Source organism: Dermacentor albipictus, chromosome 10, assembly GCF_038994185.2.
Source record: "Dermacentor albipictus isolate Rhodes 1998 colony chromosome 10, USDA_Dalb.pri_finalv2, whole genome shotgun sequence".
NCBI classification, from domain to species: Eukaryota; Metazoa; Arthropoda; class Arachnida; order Ixodida; family Ixodidae; genus Dermacentor; species Dermacentor albipictus.
In genome coordinates this window covers 91866509-91891986 of record NC_091830.1, presented here as the reverse complement: position 1 = coordinate 91891986, position 25478 = coordinate 91866509, and the positions used below count along the sequence as shown (strand labels likewise).

The window sequence follows — 25478 nt, the reverse complement described above, 5'->3', positions numbered from 1 at the left end:
TATGGGAGCAGCTTACGCCCACTTTCGTTCAACTGACGGCCGTAGGTGGCGCTTTTATAACCTCTTCGTCTGCTACGCGGTGGGCGTTTGTGCGGCGTTGTAATTCGTACGGCAGCTGTTGTGTTGTGACGAACTGCTTGTCTAGTTGATGATTTTTGATAACACAGTGACAGTGATGTCACAAGGCTTTGATCGGTCACTTGGCTCCAAAAGTTGACTGCCCGAACCTAAAAAAAATGTCGGAGCGTGTAGTCCGCTGCTCTCTAAAATAGCGTTGAATAGCCGCTCCTATTGCCTTTTCCAAGAAGATTATTCTAAATAACATTGTGTATAGAGTTCGCAAAGTACACAACAGTTTTATTCTGCACATTGTAAAATTCGCTTCTGCGCTCTTTAGAAACTTGAAACCACCGTAATGTTCGACGACAGAACGATTACCACTCATTTTAACTCTTGAAAGTTGTCCGTGAATGCGTCGTGAGTTCAAAAAGTGAATTACACACACAGCATCACTGCGTACGTATCTTAAGCACCCCCGTTATGCTGCCGCCGTACCACGCAGAAAAGCTAGCTTTACAGTTTGAAAAGGGTCCCGTGAGACGATTTAAGGCTTGCAGTGCAGCACGTTTTATAGCGCTGAGATCGCTTAATTTTTTGTAAGCTTTCTACTAAGCTAGGCAACCAACGACAATAAAAACAAGGTGTGCTCACCTTTCCAAGAAACAGAATCGATCAGCCTATTGCACTTATCGGGCGGAGGACTTACTCGTGAATACTTTTACTATACTTTTACCAGATCATCTTCCTTTCCCTACGGCACACAGCAGTAAATCCTAATGTCATCTACGACATTAGGCTGTCTGCAATCAACTAAAAAAAGCTAGATTATCCTATGAATCTTCTTAAACAATTTTTCCAGTCTCTTAAGGAGGCTAGGAAAGGGAAATTTATGCCGTCGATCTAGCATTGCAGCTGCCACCTATGCTCGTTGTTTACATTTCTCTTGAATGCTTTGCGTTTGAATAGTTTCACTATTCAAACGCAAAGCATTCGCAAATATGTTTTCTTTTGTATATTTGTGAATTTATTCATTTACCGCCAATACAAGAGCTTTGTGCCTGTCGAAATGGCAAGACACGCGCTGAACAGATCGCAGAAGCAGACGACAGCGAACACGTACTAGCGCCACTCCGCTCGTATGTTCTTCCCCTAGCGGCGAAAAGGGCGAACTAGACCAGGCGTGCTGGAGGAGGGAGATCTGTGCAGGTCTGGAGTTCAGTAGGTCGTGGAAAAGCGCACCCAAGCACGTAGCGAGCCGCGCCAATCCAATCCAGCAGCCAAAAAAGAGAGAAGGGGGAAGTTTGGCGCATTTCTCAGCGTTACGGCGCTGTCTGCGTTATTTGCGTGTCGTTCGGTTCTGCGCTGAAGTCGCTGAAATTAACGAAGCACTGCCTTCGGCTGCTCGTCGCTGCTGTGCTGTCTCTTGATGTGACGTCGTGTGCCGCGGGAAGATGAGTGAGAGAAATTTCCTAGACGTTCCCGAGGACAGCGACGCGCCGTACGAGTCTCTTTTCCTTCAGGTAAAAACGGTGACATTTCGTCGACTGTTATTGCTAGGTGATCCTTTGACTGAGAGAGGTGCTCCGACCGCTGGACATCATATCGCGCTCATAAGAGCGGGCTGTTTGAAGCAGATTGACACGTTCCTGTTAAATTTCCAATTACCCGCTCAGACGAGCGGGTGCGCCAGCGCTGTGCACGACAGCCGCAAGCTCGTAGGCGCGCGTTGTGCATAGAAGCTGAAGACAGCGATGATGCCAAAGGATTCTGATGTTTCTGTAGAGCTTATGAAAACTCTATAGATGTTTCAGCGCCGGCCATGCTTGGCTGTCGCAGTTTTAACACGTGCAGCAAAAGTGTATTACGCTTTTGTACTCGGTCATGGGTTGCGTGATCTAGCCGTAGCTAATTGGTGTTTTTATTTCAACAACTTTAAAGACAGATTCAGCGCTTGCTGCTACTACGGTCTTGCCCTGATTTCTCAACACGATTCCTCAACACGTTATCACAGCTGTCTTGTTTCTCAGCCATAGATTCCACTTGACATCGTCGTTTGCGTGGTTGATACACACTTTTAGTTGTTCATAGACAGCGACAAACCAGGTCTCTGCAGCGACAGCAGTTCAGTTTGATGGTGGGCGGGGGAGTTCTCATTTTCTCTCCCTTTCATTTTTTTTTTTAACCTGACGAATAGGCAGGCAAACGTACCTAGTGCTTTACTGAACGCTATGGATATAAAAAAATGCGACGTTTCTGGAAAGCGTTAGGAATCACGAAGCAGCAGTAAGCAGTGAGTCTTCTTTCAAAGTTGTTGTAACACACAGGTTGCAGTAATGAAGGGCCCATACTCTCAACAGAAGTCGAAGCTAGATTATTCTTGTGATGGGTGGAATTCAGAAATGCGCTTAAGGGTGCTATGCAATTGCATCTGGTGATGGCTCATCTGTGTTTTCCTAGTGTTTTGTGTCGCTGTCTCAAACACAGCTCATTCTTGCCAGGTACAGGACATGTGCTGCTTGCAATGCCCAGCGAATTGTCATGCCAATCGCTGTTGACCTTGTTCCCCCAATATGCCACAAATTCACTGTGGGAGAGAGGCCAACAGTTATAGACTGTAGTGGGTAACAGCAGAAAAATGAAAGCTGCAAATAATAATGCAACAGATAAGTAGTGACTTAGGAGCAGCCATGCTTTGTCTTATTTTCTCTGCTGGTCACCCATTGAACATGCAGTGCACATTCGTTTAAACTAACTCCCCGTTTGTAGCCTTCATATTCGACAATGGCATCATAGCACTCATTGTGACACCATGAGACAACAAAATCTGATGCATGAATTGGGTGAACAGGCATGTTAGTTAAGAAGCAAGACTTCTCTCAAGTACCTCTGGCTAAAACTTCATAAGAGCCTCACTGTCTCATATCATACCCATTATCTGAGTGTAAAACAACATTGCAAAATATAATCCATAATAGTCCTGCAGGGTCAGTTGAAAATATATTTTGATGGGGTAGTTAGTAAAGCTTGTCTCGAAAGAAATGAAGGAGCAGGAACAGAAATGAAGCATTTGCACTTTTGTTTCCTTTTCCCATGCTAGGAAAAACGAAGGGATAGAAAGTCAGCAGTGTGAATTGGAGAGAAAAAAGTCGACTCGGCCTCCTCTTCGAAATCAAAAGGTGTGCATATGGTCGGGGCATGTGATACGCACGTGCACCTACTCAGTGGACACCAATGCACAGTAGACTACTATGCTGCATCACTTTAGAGTCTAGCTTAGTGTTTAGAGATTTAGCTTTGTGATGTCATTATCAGAGATATATATATTGGAAAATGTGTCCAAGAAGAGCTGGCGATGAAAAATTATGATGATTAGCCATAATGAGGCGGAAATTGTAGGTTTAACAACTAGTGCTTTTGACAAACTAAAATCCATAAATATGCTTATCAGGACTGTATGGTATTAGCTTGTGCTGCTAAGATGTTGCACACTGCCTCTAGAACACGATGCAAACAGAGACATTGTGTTTTGTGCTTAAGTGTCAGTGTCCTTTGCCGCCTTAGCAGTGCAACCATACACCACAAAAATGAACTTTGTGGCTTTGTGGTAAGATGGAGGGAAGTTCTTGAAAGGGCACACTGTCATCCACTCTAGCACTAAGCCACAGAGAAAACTTGTATGGGTTTACTTTGTAACTTCGTGCTACTACCTTATGAAACTCGACTGTTTCTCATGAAACCTGTGTGTTGTACCAAAAACCATGTGGTTTTTTCTTTGTGGCTGTATGCTGCAGTCAGGGGGATGACAATTTTCTCTCTTATCGACCACATGCCATACAGTCATGCCACACCAACTAACTTTTGTTGAAACAATGCTGATTCTTTATTATAACTGCTACGCTGCAAACATGTTTGTGCTTGTTGATAAGTGGAATAGAGTTGGTCAGTGCAGTAGAAGCTCAGTGCGTCTCAGATGAACACAGTAATGGTTGTCGAATGGGGGCCGTCTCATACTGGAGCCAGTGTTCTGACAGAGGGGCATGTCTTCGTCAGGACTGCGTTGTGTCCTGTTTGGTTGGACGCAGTTTCACAAGATCTCGTTGCCGGAGCTGCTCCTCGCGTGTGCGTCCAGTGCGGCACATGCCTATGGTATTATGTCTACACGATACGAGAGTTCTTGCTTGTTAGGGGTGACATTAATCACTTGAGGTTGGGAAATGTGCAAGCATGTGCTGAACATGATAGGACAAGCTTAATGTGGAGAGCATTGAGCTGAATTTGTTCAGCAGTTTTGGTTAAGACGTTGATGGTGACATGCGCTGGTATTTTGTGCATCCTCTGAATTTATTTTTTGCCATGGGCTAAAGGAAATGGCGCCCTTATCGTACCTGTAACTTAGCAAGCCAGGGCCGCTCCTTTTGCTCAATTTTAGTTCTTAACATCCTCCATTTGTACTGGCCGATGTTGGTGGCAACATTGGTGAAGTGCTGCTTGGACCAGTGACGCAGTGCAAATGAGAATATCATTGGAATAGTTGCGTTATTCCATCCCTTCAATCGCTGTTGCCTGTTCTGCATCATCATCATCAGCCTGTTTTATGTCCACTGCGGGGCGAAGGCCTCTCCCTGCGATCTCCAAATACCCCTGTGCGGCACCAACCGATTCCGACTAGCGTCTGCGAATTTCCTAATTTCATCGGTGCACCTAGTCTTTTGTCGTACTCGATTGCGTTTCCCTTCTCTTGGTGCCCATTCTGTAAACCTAATGGTCCACCGGTTATCTAACCGGTGCATTACATGACCTGCCCAGCTCCATTTTTTTTCTCTTGATGTCAATTAGAATATTGTCTATACCCGTTTGCTCTGGATTGGCATATGGCAAACTGCCGTATGTTCTGCATATGCCAGTTTATTAATAATGATAAGGATGATAATTATAATAATAATAAAATGTTTTTTACTCGGTACTAGTTAAAGGAAATAAACATGTAGTGATTTGCTTGTTTATACAAGTTCAAATTTGTGTTATACAAGTGTGAGATATGTAAAAATATTGTCACCTGCTCACTCGTCTTCATTTGCACAAACTCTGCACTCTGCTGCCCGGTGTGAAGTCATGGGTTCAAATACCGGTCCCGATGGCTCTATTCCGCTGGGAGCCGAGTCCAAATGCGCTCATGTACTGTGTTTTGGGTGCACGATAAATAACCCCAGGGGGTCAGAATTAATGGCCTATTGTGCAGCCTTTGGGATGTTCAACTCTGCAACTTAAATAGTTGAATTGATTCTCGTGCATGTTGCTGACATGGCGAAAAGGGCTGTGGAAAAAGGCCGGGGCTGTTTTTTGGTACCTTCTTGCAATATTTGTTTGTTTGATACCTGCCAACTCTTGGACATTAGAAGAGAAGGACACCTTGTCAACTAAGGCAACATGGTTAGAAGTGTACTTGTAGAAAAAATTCTAAGTGCTTCTCCTCTTGCTATTTTGCTGCGTCAGCAACTGCTGTTGTCGAGGCTGGCTTTGCAGTGAGCGAGTTCACTGGACACGCTCACTTTTGACTGTACTCTGCAGCACTTGTCAGTAATAGCACCATCGCTGCGTTACTCTTGCTTGTAATGATACAAAATATACCCCTGTGACTGACAAAGGCATTAAGTTAATATAGTCCTCTTTAGTGTCCCTTTAAAGCAGTACATAGCCCAGATTTTTTTTCATCCCACTTATTTTGTTGCGTTGTGTGTCTCAATTTTTCGTTTCTCGTGTGGTCTTCCACTACAAGATGCAATTCTAACTAGCCCCATGTTATCATCTTCTGAACCACGAAGTCTGTTTCCCAAAATATCCACTAGGAATTATTGCCGTTCAATGTGACCAGTTCAGAAACGCTTACCACATGTAGCATAGTGTCAGACATCAAAAAGAAGACTCGGAAAGTCAGCACGAATGGAGGTAGCAGTCACCTATCATCACAAGAAAACTCGAGTGTGTTAGTCAGCTCGGTGTGGTCATTGAAGGCCACTCGATGACCGTGTTGCTGAAAGCTGCCAAACTGGCCTTTTCAATTGTTTGCTTCTCTGGTAAACACAGGGGTATGCATGCACCTTTTGTTGTGTCAAATTCTGAACGAACTCGGGTTTTCACAGCACAGTGTGTGTGTATGCATCAGCGGTGTATCGTACTGCGAGAGTGCCACAAGTTTTGATAGTGTAAAGAGTCTCCTTTTTTCACATATATGAAGCTGCGCTACTGTTTGTGCTCTTTAAATTGATCACATTAAACAGTAACATAGTTAATTGTTCTTTGCATTCTGTGGGAATGGAGGCACATGGCACATTCACGGAGTCAAAGACTATGCAATAAAAGGGAGACAGAAAGTTTCTGTCAAGTGCTTGTTTTAACTTGCACAGCAGATTGTAAAGAGAAAAGCTGTTTTCCTGTCTCATAGCCACGCCTGTTAAGCACAGAAGAAATATTCTAAAAAAAGTGTAAATATGTTCTCTAAAAAAAGTTTTTTCATCTTATGCTCACTGACATTCGTACTGCTTTGAAAATAACATGTTCATTTTCTAGCAAGTGATCACTTGCCAAAGTAAAGTATCTAGCTAACTGGACAGCTTGGTATTAACCTTCAAGGACATGCAGGGTTTTCACTCTTCTCGGTTCCAGGCTGACGAAGAGTTCAGGCAGTTTGTGAAGACCTTGGCTGATGACCCCCAGGCTCGGCAACTCAAGTCAAAATCTATCAAGCCAGCACCGGGGTTCTGTGTGAAGCTCAAAGACACGTCCACTGGTGGCAAGCTCTTCATTAATGTTTGCCACACTCCCGAGGTAGGTTTGTAATAGTTGGTAGAGAAAATGGGTGCAATAATAAGAAAACCATATTCTGTAAGCAGGCTTCTGCGCATTGAAGATGCCTGACTTCACACTTGCTGCACTGTTTCAGGCCAGGATTGGTAGCAGCAGTGGGGATACAGTTGAACCTCGGTGTAACAGAGGCAGGTATAACAATTTAAGGTATAACGCAGATTAACAATAACTCCCGTGACATCAAGTTACCACTTGATGTCACGGGAGTTATTGTCGTATGATGTGGGCTGAACTGAGGTAAGGAAATTGCTGAGGATTGCCATATTCATATTCTCACCTGGCAACTTTTGTAATTTTGTCATAAGGTTTATGAATTCGGGCTCATTCTACAACTTCAGGGGTTTTCTTTAAGTTCAGCAAAAAACAAATTCCGCTCACAAATAATTGCGCTTGTTGGTCTCCGACTGCAGCCTTGAAAGTCTTATGATTGTGAAAGGACCCCAGGAGGATATACCTGCCTGGAGCAAGTTTATTCAGAAAGCCATTAATTATTCCAGAAAGCCCTAGAGCAATGTTTGTTTCATTTACCAAACACAAGATTGGTAATAAAGGTGAGTTTACTGAGGAGATTGTCATATTCATTCTTTGCAGTTGCTTATTTCTTAAAATACGGCAGTCTCGGTTTCAGGGGTACAGTGTAGGCTTCATAAGCGATAATTACAAAGAATGCTATGCACTATATAACAATACCCCAGTGAGAAGTTTCTGCCCTAATTTTTATAATAGTTTTTCTAGTGCCACATTTAGTTTAATTTTCTGGTAGGATACTGTGTCCACACAGTATGTAGGAGCTGGACATTGCAATGTTTTGACACTTGCTCCAGCTTGCATGTTCGTAGTCATGCTGCTACATCAGCCTTCACAACAGATAGCAGCATACGGGGTGACCGTGTTAGCTGGAACGAGAGAGTAAACTCCTGTAAAATGAAACGAAAACTGGATGTTGGAATTCTATTGAATTATTTAGGGGACTCTGAGTCTTGCCTCTACTTTTGCTTGGGTTTAGACGTCTAGAACATTCTAGACGTCTAGAACATTCATTTAATGCGAAAAAATAAAATGAACAGAAATATCATGTTAGTACCTATTTAATAAGGAGCCATTGTGTTTTGCCAAGTTCTTTGTTGGTGAAGTGCTCCAAACGCTAGAGGCCAATAGAGTTCAAGGCCAATAGAGGAGTTCAAATGTCTCCCTTTCTGCAATGCACGCTTATCAAGTAGGAGATACTCCTTTGTCATGTATCACCCCATGTGAAAACAGTTCCAGTAGATAGTCCATAGTCCAAAGACTTTTGGAGTGTACGTGTTTCAGGTGTAATAGCAGCATTAGTTACCACATTACTCAAGCTGCTACCACTGCTCCCATAGCTTAATAAAATAAAAGTAAAATCGCCTATGTCTTATTTTTATAAGTTTGGATTGACATGAGCCAACAGTCTATTGACCGATTTCACCGTGTTCAGAGGGCATGCGAAGCTGCTCTGCTGGTGCCATGATGGCAGTAGTCCTCACGGTTGTTCTATTCTGCCATAAGTGGGTAGTTGTGGAGAGATCCTCGCTGTCACCCTGCTGTACTTTGCTTCAAGGCAACATTGACGTGAGTGCAAGTTGGGGATTTATCCGGTGAAATCATAGGGGGGCTAGTTGGAAAGTGCATCCCCTCGGCACCATTCCTGTCTAGAATCATTTTACTCCTTGCCTTTTCATCTCAAGGGCCGAGTGGTTTTGTCATGCTACCAACATAGAACGCTCCTTACCATACATTTGTCATGTCCATTGGGCATGCTGCCGAGCAGTGGTAGGGTGCTGAAGCTTGTTGTGAAACCAGTCCATTTCTGGCTGTTGCGCAGCTGTTTTGTGCGTTTGGTTCTGACTGTCGTGCACTTGTGTTGCTCCTCGTTCCAGCTTCCAGAGCCGCAGGACATCAGCGATGAGGAGCTCATACACATCCTCGGGTCGGATGACCCCACCACATACCGTGTCCCTCTCAGCCTGGGCCTGCCCCACGAGGAAGTGGACAAGAGTGAGTAGAGACCTGTCCCCTTTCTATCTTTGTGTCATTTCACCACTTTTGTCTTGCTCGAATAGGTGTGAGAACTGCAAAGAACGGTGGAGGGCTGCTCGTAGGAAAGCTCTAGGTAGGTGCCACTCTACAACAGTGATAGCCCTCCAACACTAACAAGGGGATAATCGGGAGATTGACGTCCACTCGAAACTTATCACTGGTGGAAAAGGCAACAGTCGCGTGAGAAGACAGAGCTTGCGCTACAAAAAGGATGGCACGATCGTGGTGCTGGCATTGCAGCAGAGGTGGAAGTGGTAAAAGGGGTACAATGGCTTTACGCAGTGGGGGCCATGGGCCCGTATTTTCTTATGATTAATTTAGTCTTTTATTCTTTCCTCACTTCATCATTTGTTCAAACACTGCTGCACCACGTTTGTCACTGTTATTGGCCACTTGATATAAGCCAATGACGACCGGCCAAGAATATTAGAAGGTAAAATTAGACATTTGCTAAATAATACCCCTGTCACCCTGAGGCAAAGCAGAAGGGTGGGTCTAAAAATAATTCTGCAGAAAACTAAAGTAATATTTAACAGTCTCGGAAGAGAACAGCAGTTTACAATAGGTAGCGAGGCACTGGAAGTGGTAAGGGAATACATCTGCTTAGGACAGGTAGTGACTGCAGATCCGGATCATGAGACTGAAATAATCAGAAGAATAAGAATGGGCTGGGGTGCGTTTGGCAGGCATTCTCAGATCATGAACAGCAGGTTGCCGTTATCCCTCAAGAGAAAAGTGTATAACAGCTGTGTCTTACCAGTACTCACGTACTGGTAAGAAAACCTGGAGGCTTATGAAAAGGGTTCTGCATAAATTGAGGACAACGCAACGGGCTATGGAAAAAAAATAATGGGTGTAACGTTAAGGGATAAAAAAAGAGCACATTGGGTTAGGGAACAAACGCGAGTTAATGACATCTTAGTTGAAATCAAGACAAAGAAATGGGCATGGGCAGGACATGTAATGAGGAGGGAAGATAACCGATAGTCATTAAGGGTTACGGAATGGATTCCAAGGGAAGGGAAGCGTAGCAGGGGACGGCAGAAAGTTAGGTGGTTGGATGAGGTTAAGAAGTTTGCAGGGACAACATGGCCACAATTAGTACATGACCGGGGCAGTTGGAGAAGTATGGGGGGGCCTTTGCCCTGCAGTGGGTGTAACGAGGCTGATGATGATGATGATGATGACCCCTGTCACACTGGGCATTTTAATCTCATTCGAATGAAATGGCATTAGCACCGAATGACATTATTCGGCTGGTACACAGCAATCTTTAATGCCATTAGCACCGAATAACTTCCGCAATCGAATGAGCTCGAGAAACTCATTCTGCTTCACACTCGGAGCGAATGTGTTTTCTTAACCCCAGAAACAAAGCAAAACAGGACAGAGTATTTGCAAATTGAAAGCCGTACTCTTAAAGAAATAACTTTTATAACTAACAAGAATGACAGACCATGGAAAATTGTTATAAGCTTTCAATTTAATACGCAGTTTTCTCTGGATAATTATTGACAGTAAAGTGCCCATAAAAAGTTTAATAGTATTTCCCCAATGATAGAGACAAAGCCCAAGCTGTGTTTGTGAAATGCTGTTACAAAAGCAAAAAAAAAAAAAGCTTTTTGTAGTGCTTACCATCCTTTATAGTTCTGGTAGTCCACGGCGTTCACCTATGGTGGCGACACAGAAAACCGCCAGCCGTCAAGAGCGCCAATACCCTGAGGAAAGCTACTCAGAGCGAAAAATTCCCTTATGTGTCCTTTCATTCTTTGCGGCAGATCATACGAAGCCACTCGCCTTCAAGCTGATCTATTATGGCCTTGCAGAATTATCTGCACAGCACGTTCACCATTGATCGACCGATGCCAAAAAGGTGCGCGATGGTTCTGTCGTCTGCACTGTAATGCAACCTGTACAATCCCACTGCCACTCGCTTCTCCATGTAGATCTGCTTTCTCAATCGGGTGCTTTGGCACTCCAAGACAGATCTGCAGGGTTCCACCAAATACCTGAATGTAGGCGGCGACACACGGAAAGCTTGCTTGAAGTGATTTTCACCAAGGTTTGGCAAAGTGTCTTCAAATGAATGCTCATTTCTTTGTAATGTCCAATGTTCTAGGTGAACAATGTAAGAAGTGGCCATCACAGCTGCAACAGGGAACGAGTTTGCTTGAATGCGCTACTCAATTTCGTCACTGTGTCTTGATTGTGCATAAACTAGAATGTCTAATCGCTTCTTCTGATTATTACGCCTTGCTCATAATGCATAGCATGCAGCAACTAATCGCTTCACCTGCTGCAATTTAGTGTCGTTGTCCAGCTATAGTGTACTAGAGTAGGGGTAGGGGGCCGAGGGAGAGGCGTAGTTAATGCGTGAAGCAGGAAATCCAGAAAATCTTTGCGGCCGCGAGGCGACATCATGGAGCCTTTCACCTGGAGCCTGCCATGCTACCGCTGCGCTCTCGCCTTGGCCTGTCGCCTGCACTCGTCCACATATTTATGTCGTTCTGTGTTTTGTGCACGCATTTGTTATTTCATGTGCAGTTTTTTCTCTGACCGATGAGGTGACATAACGAAGCCTCATCGGAAGAACTACTGCTTCGCTCTCAGTTTCAGAAGTGTGTATAGCGGCGTGCAGAACGTGCCGAATCTGTTTGGCATTCCCGAAGACGGCGAAAGGCGCTGTGTTTCGAATCGGCACATTCACAGTGCTGATAAGCCCCTGGAGCTGACTGACGCTGTGTGTGAGCTACAGTTCGAAGAAAAGTATGTGCTTCGAGACTATGTTCACATCATTAATGGAAAGGCAGTGCAGATACCACGTGGGTAGCCCTCACTTTCACTGGACGCAGTACCGACCATTCTTCCCAATGTTCCCAAGTACCTTTCGAAGGTGCCAGCACGCGAAAGACCTCCAAGAAAAAAGGTGTGCACAGAACGTGCAGTGCGTGGCTCCTCTAAGGAACCTTGCTTGCAAATTGACGAGCTTCAAACGGATGGGCCGGCAGTCGACGGGCAGTAAATGCCGTTTCACTTATGGAACGTGTCTCAATCGATAGAGCAGTGGGCCGCTCATAAATTTCCCAACTATGGTGGTGCTCATTATGTTCATGCCTCATTTAAAAGTAAGTCTCATGCTGCCATGATCGAAAAGACTGTCTTCATAAATTCCGGAAGTACACAAGATGACGTTGTCTGCCGGATGTATGTTTGCCGTACGTTATATCAGCACCACCCTCGCACACCGTGGAAGAAGCGGAACAGGTGCTGCATGACTTTTTGTCCTGTTTTGCAGCGAGCCTGTCTGTGGTTGGGATCCCAGGATTTCTTCGTGCTGTAATGTCGACAGAGAACTATCATCATTTATGGCGCATGCCTGCGTAAGGCAGAGGCTACTAGCACTTACCAAAGTGAAGCGAACAGTGCATACATTCTCTGGAATCACATATACAACATACAGAGCAACATACGTTTGAGTAACAAACAAACTTAAAACAAGCATCCGGACCACGTGCATAATTGATAAGACACTCCGAGGCCTACATGCAATGCAAAGCATGTAGCTCTCCTCGCATATGTTTCCCGTTAAAGATTACCATTCCGTAAGCTGCCATGGCGATGTCAGCTTGACTGTTGCATACGAAGGAAGGGGTGATGTAACTGCACTTCGGTATGTGTAAGAACCTGCCTAGTAACTCTGTGTTGTGACAAGCACGTATAATGAGGACTCCTGAAGAGCAGCGTGCATACGCGGTTCGGCGAATTTCTCTTCTCTCAGGCTTACTCTTTGTAGGTGCACAAAGTAGCGGCCCAAGTCAAGGCGCAGGCCGTCGAAACATAATAATTAAGTGCGTGTGAATGTCGCCACGTGAATAATTTCAGCTACGTTGCAAAGGGTACTTGTTCTAGTTGTCGTTTAGTTTCGCTGTCCAACCACCTTTACAGCATGGATTGCGGCACATTTTCTTATGTGTAAATAAAGCGCTCTCTGCAGAACTAAACCAGTGTGTACACTGAATGTTTTCTAGGCAGTGCAGATTCCTATTAAGCCAGTCATGCCACTGGCACGTGCTTGGACTCGCATGTACCAATGAAACACTTTGAGATTGTGTCCTCGCAAGAAAAAACAAAAAAGAAAATGAAGCAACTCAGTTTCTTTCCCCTCTTTTCTCTCTTCTGTTTATTAAAGAATGCAGTGGAGCGAATGGAAACACGTTTTTTTCAGCTGGGCGAGTAGACATCCAATGCATATGCATGCATGAAGGGCCCAGGTGAAAGGCGTAGCACCACCATCTGTGCGTTTCTGGGAAAACTGCTTTATTGCGGAGCCTTCCCATGGCCCACTACTCATAGTCTAGTAAACTATAGTCCAGCATCGCCATGTCAGCCATTTCGTTTGTTTTCAATTTATTGGCTATTAAGGTGGCTAAGCCTTGTTTTGGCTTATAGTGGCCACATAGTCAGAAATAGAACAAGTTTTTTTATACGCATTACTAAAATAATTTTTGTTTTCATTGAACCGACTTCCCAAAAATATATTTAAATTAATGGATTGCTTATGCAAGCAATTTATACCTACCTTATTCTGCTTTAGTCGCCACGTTTTTATGGAATGATTGCCATTGATAACGCCACCGAATGATATTAATTTTTCTAGTGTAGCACCTCCGCATGCGAATGACATTCATTGCACCAACTGCCATTCGATGCAAATGACATTAAAACGCCCAGTGTGACAGGGGTATAAGGTCTCCGAGTTTGAAACCCACATAGAGACAGATTAAGTTTTCTGATGTTTGCTACTTCTGGCCAAGCAAACACGATGATGTTAAGAAATTATGAGAAAGCCAGCAATAACAATTGCCATAAGAATTGCCTGAACTTTTCTTAGCAGCTATCATAGTGAAGGACAGATTCTGTGAGAAAAAGATGTCAAGAAATTGCTTGTGTTGTGTTTTCTTGTTACAAGTAAGTAAGCATGTCATTTGTTCGGCCACTTTGCTTTACTGGCCTGTCCTGCCAGTTTCACACATCGTGCCTAATGCCTAAGAGAGGTACAGGCATTTTAAAAGCCCTCAAATATTGTTTGGTCCAACATAAGCACTTTCAGTGGCTACCATGTTGGTAGACAAATGATTAATCACCAAGAAATCCTTGTGTAAATTTTGCCTGTACTCCTGCAGTGTCTGATACAATACCTGTGTACTTTTGTCAAATAAACTTTGAAACAGGCTCTAGAAGGGGCATGGAACACTAACAATATGAAAAGCTATTTGCTGGAGCAAGTACACACCTTTGGTGACTGTGTGTTGGCACTAGCATGCTATATACAATCCATTTTCGAAGAAAAATCTCGGTAACGAATTATTTACCTCATAAAATGGGTTACAGAATGAACGCCTGATCATGAATTTCAGGACTGATGTAGGCACCTTATTACTGCTAATGACAGAGATATGTTTAATGTTTAAGACTAAAGCTGTGATATACCTCTTTCAGAGAAATTTTAATAATTGAAGTTATCCTTCTGATTGTTGAATTCTTACATGGAACAAAGAGGTAACATCAGCAAATAGTTTTGCTCTTAGAAAACTCAGCAACAGTGACTTAATAAATTATTCGAAGTGCTTGCAGCAAGAGCGCCCTATCTTGTAGTCGGGTGTGTGCATGGTAGGCCCTACATTTTTCTGGATTCAGAAATGTTAATGATGACCCAAGCATTGGATGTTTGTTAACCATTCATTCAGAGGAGATGGTGCATGTTTTGGGCCTTTTCTCACTCCTGAGGCATAATTCGTATGGAATGAGGATGGAACAACAAACAGCATTTTCTATTGCAACATTCTTGATTGATTGATGACCTGTGCTCTTCGTGTGAAAACACGTGTGAGAAAGTGGCAACTGGGGCCTTCATGATGATAACGCTTATCCCCCGTTAACTTTCAATTGGGACGCTGTTCTTGGTAAAGTGTTGGAGTCTGCAGATTCAGCAATCCACCTTATGCCCCAAATTTGGCTCGCACTGCCGCTTTCCTGTTTCCCAAGCCCAAAGTGGCACCTAAAAGGACAGGGTTTCAGGGCTGCTCAGGGTTTGAAGAAATCCGTTATGGCAAACTCAAGGGTGTTCCAGAAAATTATTTCACAACCAATTTTGGAGACCTCGCAAAGTAGACAAAGCTGTGGATTGAATACGAGGCAGAATACTTTGATCACAATAAATCTGTAGACTCCCTGTCTGGTGTCTCTTATTGCTGTTGTGCTGCTTTGGAACCTAAACTCGCTCATTCTGTCAATCAGACACTGCCCTTGAGTAAGATACGTGGCTTAACAGTATTGAAGGCAACCGACTCAACAGCTATTGAAGAGTTCCTGGCCTGGTATGAGGGTGATACATGCAGACAGTTTCTCACAGCCCCTAGCTATCTTGCATGTACAGGTTCCTTTTCTCAGTGCAGCACTTAGTGTCACGTGTCATCTTCCTGAACTATCTCCCCCCTACTAGGAAGTACAGCAGACATGAAAGTAAACACGAAGTAGCCGTTGACATGTGCTGGTTTTATCAAAAGTTTGGGCTAACATGGGTTTGCTGTCCCACAGCAAAACTAAGCAAAAGTCTCCTGACTGTCGAGTTTATCAAAGAACTTGGCTTGACAGAGGTCGTCTTTAAGGGTGTTGTTGGAGGTTGGTTCTGATGGAGAAAAGAAAGATTATTCTTCCCATCTCAAGGACAGAAATTAGGGTAGTCTTTTGCAAAACAAAAGGGACACTGAGAAGTGGAAAAAGAAAGAAGTTGAGTTTTGGGAAACCTAGAAAAAAGGAACGCGGTGAAGTGAAAATACCTTGAAATTTGAGGGGACATTTTGTGAACAAACAAAAGCACGGGTCTAGCCAAATGCATTGGTTCAGTGCTAGCTGCTGGCACCGCCCATATATGTCAACGCCGGGCGCTAGCAGTCACTGGAAAGACAGTCGCAGATGGACAGTCACTACAAGGGAGTCTTCTGTATGAAGCAGCTAGTCCTGCATCGAATCCTTTTCCACATCAGTTCTTTTGCACTGTCTTTATTTCATGCCACTTCGTCCTATTTCTTTACTAAACTCGGCATGCTATAAGTCATGAAATCGGACTTGGAGTTGGAGCTGGTATTAAAGGCCAACTAGAGCGAAACTTCGAATCACGTAAAAAGCCCCGCTTCATATGGTGTAAACACATAAGGCAACCTCTGTGCAAAATTTAATATTTAAAACTTGGCTATAGTCGGGTACAATTTTAGAAGGCAGCGGCATTTGCTCCTCGTAGGTGGATGCACACGAGCCTCCACCAATGGGCACGCACTCTAGAGTGATGTCATGAGCCGGATGGCCGGTGATGCCACTGATGGAGAACACAGTCGCCTGTGCTTCGAAGTGGTCGGGACTTTTGGGCGAGGCTATTTCTTTAGTTGCGGAAGAAATTGGCTGCCGCACTTCGGTCATCTGGGCCTTCTCTCCTGCCTTCTCAAGTTTTACCCAACTATACAGGGGGCTTTCTTTAGCTGCACCGAATTTTTTAAACATTGTATATGGCAGATAGCACAGTTCTAACCCTGGATCTAAATTACTCAATGAGGTGACCATTAGTTCCATGAGAAATCAAAATGTTCATTTGAATAATTAATGAAATGCTAATGAACCTTTTGATTAGAGACCAAAGCACATATCCAATCTACGAAATATTGTCGCTGAGTTCACATGGCATATCTACTTTGAACGAATTCTCTGGACAGCACCACTTCCGAGATATTAATTTTCAAAGTGCCTGATGAAATGCATTGGCATTCCAGTTATTTTTTTTAAGAAGCCACTGTTTTATGCATTGAAAACAAGAGCAACTGAAACACCAATACATTTTGACAGACACTTTGAAAATAAATAGCTTGGAACTGATGTTGTCCAGAGAATTCGTTCAAAGTGGATATGCCGTGTGAACTCAGTGGCTGTAATTCGTAGATTGAATTATGTGGCATAAGGTAATTAATTAAAAAGTTTATTAGCATAAGCATGTTAATTATTCAATAAAGAATTTTGATTTTTCATAGAAGTAATGGCTGCCTCATCGAGTAAATTAGATAAATGGTTAGAATTGTATTGTCTGCCACATACAGTCCTTGAAAAATACTGTGCAGCAAAAAAAAAAATGCAGTCGACTTTTGTTAATTCAACCTTGGCAGGACCGGTGGTATTGATCAAATTAACCGGCAGGTCAAATTAAACAGGGTGCACAAATAACAGCACCAAAATACAGTGCGAACTCATTTGTCGGTACTTTCATGATTTTAACAAGCCACCGAATCAAACGGGCACCCACATTATATGTGTGCAAAGTAGAAAAATAACCTTAAAATGACATTAAAGCTCATAAACAAAATGGAAATTTAACGCGTGCTTGATATTATAACAATGGCAGCCAGTTTCTTAAAGTCAACTTTGCCAACACACAAGGGTTATGCAGTAAAGCATACAATCGCCGTCTAGGCAGTTTTGGTATTGCCCTATTGCACCGAGTGGGCAATTTTTCGCACAATTTTCCTGGAAAAAAGAATCCCATGCTAAAATCGGGTAAACACAGCAGTCAGACATTGTGAGCTACAGTTATTGCTTCAAAATCTTGCTAGGGTAAGCCGAAAAATAGGCATTTTTGACAAGAGATGATGTTCAGTGCATTGACTGACCCCTAAGCTCTGCCGAGACATGCTGCCATGAAAGGGGTAACTATTGGAGTCACTAAAAGGGTCAGGTTGGAGTGTGTGGATTCATCAAGTTTGCATTATCTGGCGAAGGCCAATTTATGATCTAAATAACGAGCCCATACAGATGCCGAGACCTTTGGCGTGGATTGAATTAACCAGAGTCATATGAACAGAAGTCTGCTTTAAATATAGTGCTGTGGTTACTGCTCACCTTAAATTGAACAGAACATAGAACATTGAGAACCAGTATGGAGCTTGGGCTGGGCCTCTGAGATCCGGTCATGCTTGTGGTGCACCTAATATTTCGGGGGCCATGTTCTAGGATGTGCGTGATATCCTCCACCTTGAATGTCTTTGTGTTTTCTGCTGTTGTGCAATTGTAAGTTGGTTGATAAAAAATAATGCGACAGTCTCCAGCCCTAAAGCTTGTTCAGGTCAGTATTACTTCAACAATACTGCTTATCTACGAGCCACTTCAATCTAGCTCGCCTTTAATTCCATTCTTACGGGCAAACCCTGGAAACAACACAAACATTGGGAGCTCTGTGGTTGCTTTGTTTGTGTGGTTTTCTCTCATTTTTGGCCGTTTGCTCTTTAGGTGGAGGGCCGTGCACGGTGTATGACGTGATCATCAACGAGACTTTCTTCCGCAAGATCAGCTCCAACGAGCTGTTCAAGACGTTCCTCATCACAGTGGCACTTGACGGCATCGAGGAGAAATACAATGCGCACCCTGACCGAGGTGAGTCTCTTGGCCTTGTGATGGCTGTGTTGAAATAACTTCAACTGCTGTTGCATAACATTTTAAAAATAAAAAGCTAGAAAAGCTGGGGGGGGGGGGGTATTCTAGAAGAGTCCACCTAGTGGACTGTCCATTTCGGCCGCTGCTACAGAATACACCCCCTGGGCATTTCATGTGAGCTTTTGCGCATACAGTAGAACCTTGTTCATGTGTTTTGGAAAAAAATAACATAAGAAAAAACGTACTGACAGTGAGAATGTACAATCTGAATAACTAAAAGAATTTGAAAGACTTGACTTTTGTTGACATCCACGTAATGTGAAGTGTTGTGCGAATTGTTACGGCACAAGGGAAGAGACGCTGATGTGCATCGAGCTGGGGGGACTTTGACAGCCCAAAATACATTTTGTTCTATTGTGTAGTGTTTAAGATGGCAGCGGGAAAACTGAAACGAAATGGACCTTGTAGGCAATGCCAGATGCAGCTGAAGCGAAACTTGACACTCGCATCAGGCAGGAAACAGCAGGGTGTTTGGGTTATCACCTACTAAGAGCATGCAGTATGCCTCCAGTGGCACTACGGCCCACGCGCTGCTGTAAAATAGATAGGTAAAGATGCTTATTGTAATAGGGCAGGTGGCAATAGCTGTGGATACGGCATGCTATGACCAGGGAGAAAATTTGCTGGTACCGGAATAAGAAAACTATGGGGTCACGCACTGTATTTACTCGAATGTAACGCGATGCAATTGTAACGCAAGGGTCGACTTTTCAGTCCGTGAAATAAAAATTAAGAAAGCCATGAGTGTAACGCAAGATGAACAGAAAGAGAAATTTTACGTTTATTCAAGGAATCAATTCAGAAGTGAGTTCTCTTCACTTGTCATCGTTGTCTGAGAAGGACATTGACCTTTCCTTGGGTGGTATTATTGGGGGATTATTTTGGGAGATAGTTTCACTTTCATGGAAATTTCCGTTGAAAGTGTCTCTGACAAGTGTTCCTAGCACTGTGCCAAGCTCATTATCAGTGCCAACAGCATTGTCAGCCGTGTACTTCGAGGGGTTTGGTGCCGAAACGAGCCAAATCTCACGAAAGCGAAACTATTTCCAAAAGTGATCGCCCAAAATTAAGTCATCCATGCTGTCGAGCTTGTTTGAGATTAGGTACTTCTTAAAAGACCGTAAAACCATTTCATTCGGGCACAGTACCAGACCTAGGTGCGGCCCTTCCAACCGGCCGCTTACTTTCAAAGGGCCCTCCCATTGGTGCTACCATATAAGAATTCTCGACTTATGACATCAAGCTGCTGAGCCATGGCGGAGTTTCCCAGCTCTTCGGCCTTCAAAATTACTTCTGTTTTGAAGCAGCCATCATATTGAACGCGCTACGTCACCATAACGTCGCAAATGAACATAGTCGAAGTGAAAAAGACTGCAGGGTATTGCAGCATCATAACCGTAACATCATTCACAAGCACAACTAAAATGGTGTCAATTCCAACAAAAAAAGTTTTGACTTCGGTCGACTTGTATATGGTTGAATCAAGACGTACAAAAGGTGCAGGTTGCCAATGCAACATTGAAAAACTGCAGAATTTAGAATACTTGTTTTAAAATACCGTATTTACACGATTGTAAGTCGACCCCTTTTTTAAAATTTGAAAGCCTGAAGTTGGGGGGTCGACTTACAATCGAAACCAAAACATGGTCCCGCCAAAAAAAGCGATACCAACAAGAGCTACAACGTAGTTACAATTTTATGTTTTCTCTATGGCCCTACCCCTATCTTTTTGCTATCCCGCGTGTTTGTTCGCTTTTCGGAACGGTTTTTCAACATTTTTGAGAGTCTTACAGTGCATGCAACACTCATGGGGGGGGGGGGGGGGAGTGTCGATAGTTGATGGAAGCGCCGCTGTTCCCATTTGCGGCGACACCCTCAGAACGGTGGCGCTTGCGGGGGGTATCGGTAGTTCATGGAAGAGCAGACGCCGCTCGCGGGTTTTTCTTTCTCTGTTTAAAGGCATTGGAATTGGTTTGACCAACTTTTTGAGGCGTTCCACTTGACTGCCGGCTACGTGCTACTTCTATGCTTCCCCAGTCGTCATGAGTGCTGCAGGCCCACTAATCGTTCGGCACTCGTTAACAGCAGCGTTCAAGGGGGCTGCCATCCTTTACGCCGAAGAAACAAATCACTGCGCAGCGGGCCGCAATTTCGATGTTTCTAAATGGGTGGTGCGAGAGTGGCGACTGCAGCGAAGCGATATTTTCACCCTGTGACGGCAAGTGACAAATTTCCCACGTGCCGAAGTCTGGATGTTTTCCGGAGCTGTAGGCTAAGCTTGCGGCGTGCGTCGCTGAAATGCGTGATTGGTCCCTGCCATTGAAGTGCGACGTGGTCATGAAACAAGCCCGGACCTTCGCCTTAATTTTAAGGTTCTGCTCCGCTGTGAGTACGAGTGGCTGGCGGCAGAAGACTGCGAAATCACGCCAACCGGACCTGTTAAAAGAGCTTCCGTTATGGCTGCGTGTGGTTGGGTGCATTTGGCGTGGGCGGCTGTTCTGCAAGATGTCCTGGTGCGGTCGTTTGCTAAATTTGAAATTTTGCTGGACCACGACGCGCTGTGCGACCGCAGCAACGATGACGATGGCAGCACTAGTGAAGACGAGTAGTCAAGTGACCATGTCAGCTACTAATAAATTTTCGTTATCGAATGTGCCCTCGGGTATGCTCTCTTATTTTTTTTTTCCGGTCAAGCGATATGGGGGGGTCGACTTACATTCAAGTCGACTTACAATCGTGTAAACACGGTATATAATTTTGCTGTTATTCGAATGTAACGCTAGGGTTGAGTTCAAACAACGAAAATCATGAAAAAAAACTCATTACAGTCGAGTACAGTAGAACCTCATTCATATGTGTTGGAAAAAATTATTCGAGAAAAAATTTACTAGCTGGGAAAGCATTCAATCCAAAGTAACTAAAAAAATTAGACGGACTCAAGTACCGTATTTACTCGCATAATGATCGCACTCGCGTAATGATCGCACCCCTGAATTTTGTCGTCAAAATTCGATTTTTTTTATTTCCCGTGTAATGATCGCACACTGAACTTGCCGCAGCGATATGTCGTGTTGCCAAGTCTAGCTAATATTGATCGCGCTTACCATCTGTCGAAAGCTACGCGGACTTGTCTGCACGCACCAAACATGCTTAAGTAGGTGCCTCATTTCATTACTATCATCACTTTCCGCACTTCCATGGCAAAAAGAGGTACAACCAAACTTGCCTTTATTATGGGTAGGCTTTATAATGGTTGCAGTCAACAACAACAAAAAAGGCGCCTTTCGATTCTTTTCATCTGCACTCGTGAGCACGCAACAAATCGCGCGCGGCAATGATAGTAGTCACGTTTACACTGATACGTTAAAAGTATACCCTATTCATACGCCGACGCTTGTAACACAGCTAAGATATTCGCCCGCCCTTAGCGGAAACGTGCCGTGTTAAGAGAGCAGTGAAAACAGATGCCGCAGTTTCTGCAGCACGCCGGCCATGGGTTTGTCACTGGCAGCTAAGCGCGCCCATCTGTTTCTGTCCCCTCAAAGTGGACATGGCTACGTTAGTGCCACAAACTTGCCGATATTAACGATATTATTCATCACTGACACGGAAGAAACTGTTTTAATGCACGTAATGTACTCACTAGAAGAAAAAAAAAAGATCGCGTTCGGCGCGTTCGGCATGCTCCGCCGGCCGCCATCTTTGTTTTGGTGTCCCGCAGCCACATCCCGCAGCAAACGCGGGACGAAAAAAAAAATTTTTTTTTTGCGGGAAATTTAACCCGCGTAATGATCGCACCCCTGAATTTGCGTCAATTTTTTCTGACAAAAAAGTGCGATCATTATGCGAGTAAATACGGTATTCTTGATATCTCCATAATGCAAAGCGTTGCACTGATCACTGCATCACGAGACGCCAGCAAGTGGAGCTGGTGGTGCTCTGATGGCTCAAGATGCATTCTGTTGTTTTCCTATTGTGTGATGTTTCAAGAGGACGACAGGAAACAAAACGAAATTGAGCTGGTGGGCAATACTGGATACCACTGAAGTGTAACATGATGGCCACATTGCGCTCCCTGCAGCAGGGAATGGCGGCGCATTTGGATTAAAGTCTAATAAACCCATGCATCACGCTACCAATGACACTATGCACCATGTGCTGTAAAACAGATAGGTGAAGATGCTTATCATACTGGGTTTGGTGGTGACAATGGTGAATGGCGGCATGCGACGACCCAGGCGGAGATTTGCTGGTACTGGAATAAGAAACTGTGCACCGTCGTTTTCATGTGAAACGGGCAGCTATACACTGTTCTCGATGGCGTGTGCCTTGCACCTTTTCTTGTTCACGTGGGATCTAGCGGCCAGAAAACTTATACCGTATTTACTCGCATAATGATCGCACTTTTTTGTCAAAAAAATTTACGCAAATTCAGGGGTGCGATCATTACGCGGGTAAAATTTTCTGCAAAAAAAAAAATTTTTTTCATCCCGCAGAAACAACAAATAGGCCCCAATTACTAGATAGGGTCAGTTTTAAAACTCCCCATGCATCGGCAGTGTCTCCATTCCTGCGCCTGTCGACAGGTGGTGGAACCATCTCATCCGGCTCCAGCTGTCTGCCGCAACTGCTGTTCGCAGCCATGCGCGGCAGTTCGTTGATATCAGGCTGCTGACGCGCGCTTACCTTTTAGAGTCGCAGAATTAAGCATCTTATTTCGCAGGCTGTAAGTCCTGGTTGTGCCGCTTGCCATAAATGGCATATTTATCATTCTGCACGCCATTGCAGCCTGGAAGAAAAAAACGAGGCGGAGATCCTTCCATACGCATAGCACGCACCGCCCTATGCAGCTATACACTTTCATTATTTGTGCCTTGTTGAAGAAATATGTGGCTGGAATGCATTCATTGTTACTCAATGTCATGCTAGAACAGCACACAATACTTTTTTTCGTATTCAAATTTTATTGATCTCAACTAGCTTCCATTTGAGTGAGAATGCCTCTAAAGCTACTTTGCCTTCTTCCTTGCTGCCTTTACTTGCACACTCTGGTCCTTTTGCTGCCTCAGAAACATTGCATCAAAATGCATGCATGTAACTAGATAAAACTTCATATTTCGGGCGCAAGGCTCTTCTGAGTGCGTGGAGCAGCCTACATGGACTAGACGTTTTCTTGAAAGTTCTTGCACCATACTCTAAAACAAGTGACCAAACACTTTGTTCTGTGTTTTCTGTTCAATGACAGATTCAATGGCATTAACTCTTTCGGGGCCGCAGTCCGGATATCGTGCAAAAATGCATGATCAAATTGCGCGCGCTCTCAAATGCGAAATTCTTGCGCTGGAACACGTGTCGCCATCTAGTGGGGTCGTTAAACATCTCTAGTTTTCGTTTTTGTGCAATTCGCCTCTCTCGCGGCAGGCGGTGACGTAGGAGAGACTTTAATCTTGGGTGCGGTGGCGGCCGAGATTGAGAAGCATGGTGTCGACGTCGCGTCAGGCCGCGCAAAGAAAGAAGCGTCTGTCCCGCGATTCAGCTGCTTCGACTGCGGATTTTTCAGATACAACGAGTAGCGAAGAGTCCGAAGATCAATTCTCAAGCTCGGATTTCAGTTCAGAGAGTGATCTAGTGTCGCGATCACCTGGACCGTCAACTAGTGTCCGAAGGTGAGTATTTAGTTTCGCTTTCTGCTCGCTCTTGAGTATTTACACGGGAGCGCTATATGTTCTCATTATTTTTCTGTGTTTGGTAGGCTTTCCACAACATACAGGAACGACGTCCTGCCCCTGCGGCAGAAGCGTATTCAGTTTTCTCCCATGCGGGAACCTGGTGTTCATCTGACCAAATATGTGGGTGTGGCACTCCGAAGCACCACAATGAGATTCCTGAGTGCCCTGGACTTCTTTTTCCTTTTTTTCTTGGCCGAAGTTATCCAGACTGTTTGCGAAAACACCAATAAATATGCTTACACGAAGATCTTAGAGAAGCCCACTCATGCCCGTCCCAATGGGTCTTGGGAAGAGGTCACTACAAGTGAAATGAGAAAGTTCATTGGCCTCATAACCTACATGGGCATCTTGAAAGCACCACAAATCAAGCTGTACTGGAATGTGGGAAGCATCTATAGTGGTTTGCTGCCACCACGAATTATGCCACGGCATCGTTTCATAGCACTGCTTGGGATGCTACATGTCGCCGACTTAGACGATGTAACACAGCTGTCAAAAGGAAAGCTTCGCTTCGTGTGGTGGCTTCTGCAGCACATGAATAAAGTGTCGGCAAAGCTATTTCAGCTTCATCGAGACCTCTCTGTGAATGAGCGCGTGGTGAAGTCGAAAGGGAGATCAGGGATACGGCAATACATTAAGGATAAAGTGACCAAGTGGGGCTATAAGCTGTAGGTTCTTGCAGATCCGTTCACCGAGTATACAGTGCAGTTTGCTGTATACACAGGCAAGCGCGAGCAGCCAGGACCCCACGGGTTGGCTTTCGATGCAGTTTGCCAGCTGTGTGCAGAACGCTTTGATCAGGGCTACAAAATTTTTATGGATAATTTTTACGCCTCCACACACCTGTTCAGTCACCTCCTCGATCGGAAAACATTGGCTTGCGGGTATTACGCGAAAAGACCGCCGGGGATTCCCTGCTGAATTGAAAGACACGCTGGGAAAAGAAAGCTCAACAAGGTGAAATTAGATGGTTGCGCGACCAAGAAATTCTCTATCTTCAATGGAAAGACCGACGCGTAGTAAACATGATGAGCACAATGCACACAGCCAACGAGACAGCTGCAAAAAGAAGACTAAGAAGTGGAAGTACCTGGACCCAAATTTCTATCCCAAAGCCTCTGCTAATTCACAATTACAATTCTGGAATGCTTGGAGTGGACAAATCAGATTAGATGATTGGCTACTACAATGTACTGATGCGCAGTGTCCGCTGGTGGAAGACTCTCTTCT

At 44.3% G+C, this 25478-nt stretch overlaps 1 protein-coding gene across 2 annotated transcripts in view; it reads left to right on the top strand.

Moving 5' to 3' along the window:
- The first annotated feature begins 1327 nt into the window (after window positions 1-1327).
- LOC135918157 (PIH1 domain-containing protein 1-like) overlaps window positions 1328-25478 on the top strand; it is a 101318-nt gene continuing 77167 nt past the window's right edge. Inside the window, exons 1-4 of one of the 2 annotated variants that reach the window (XM_065451815.1) lie at window positions 1328-1580; window positions 6700-6885; window positions 8829-8946; window positions 18316-18459. In XM_065451815.1, coding sequence (XP_065307887.1) covers window positions 1512-1580; window positions 6700-6885; window positions 8829-8946; window positions 18316-18459 — 517 coding nt within the window. In that variant the 5' untranslated portion in view covers window positions 1328-1511. The remainder of the gene's footprint in view (window positions 1581-6699; window positions 6886-8828; window positions 8947-18315; window positions 18460-25478) is intronic. The other variant, XM_065451816.1, reaches the window with a different exon arrangement.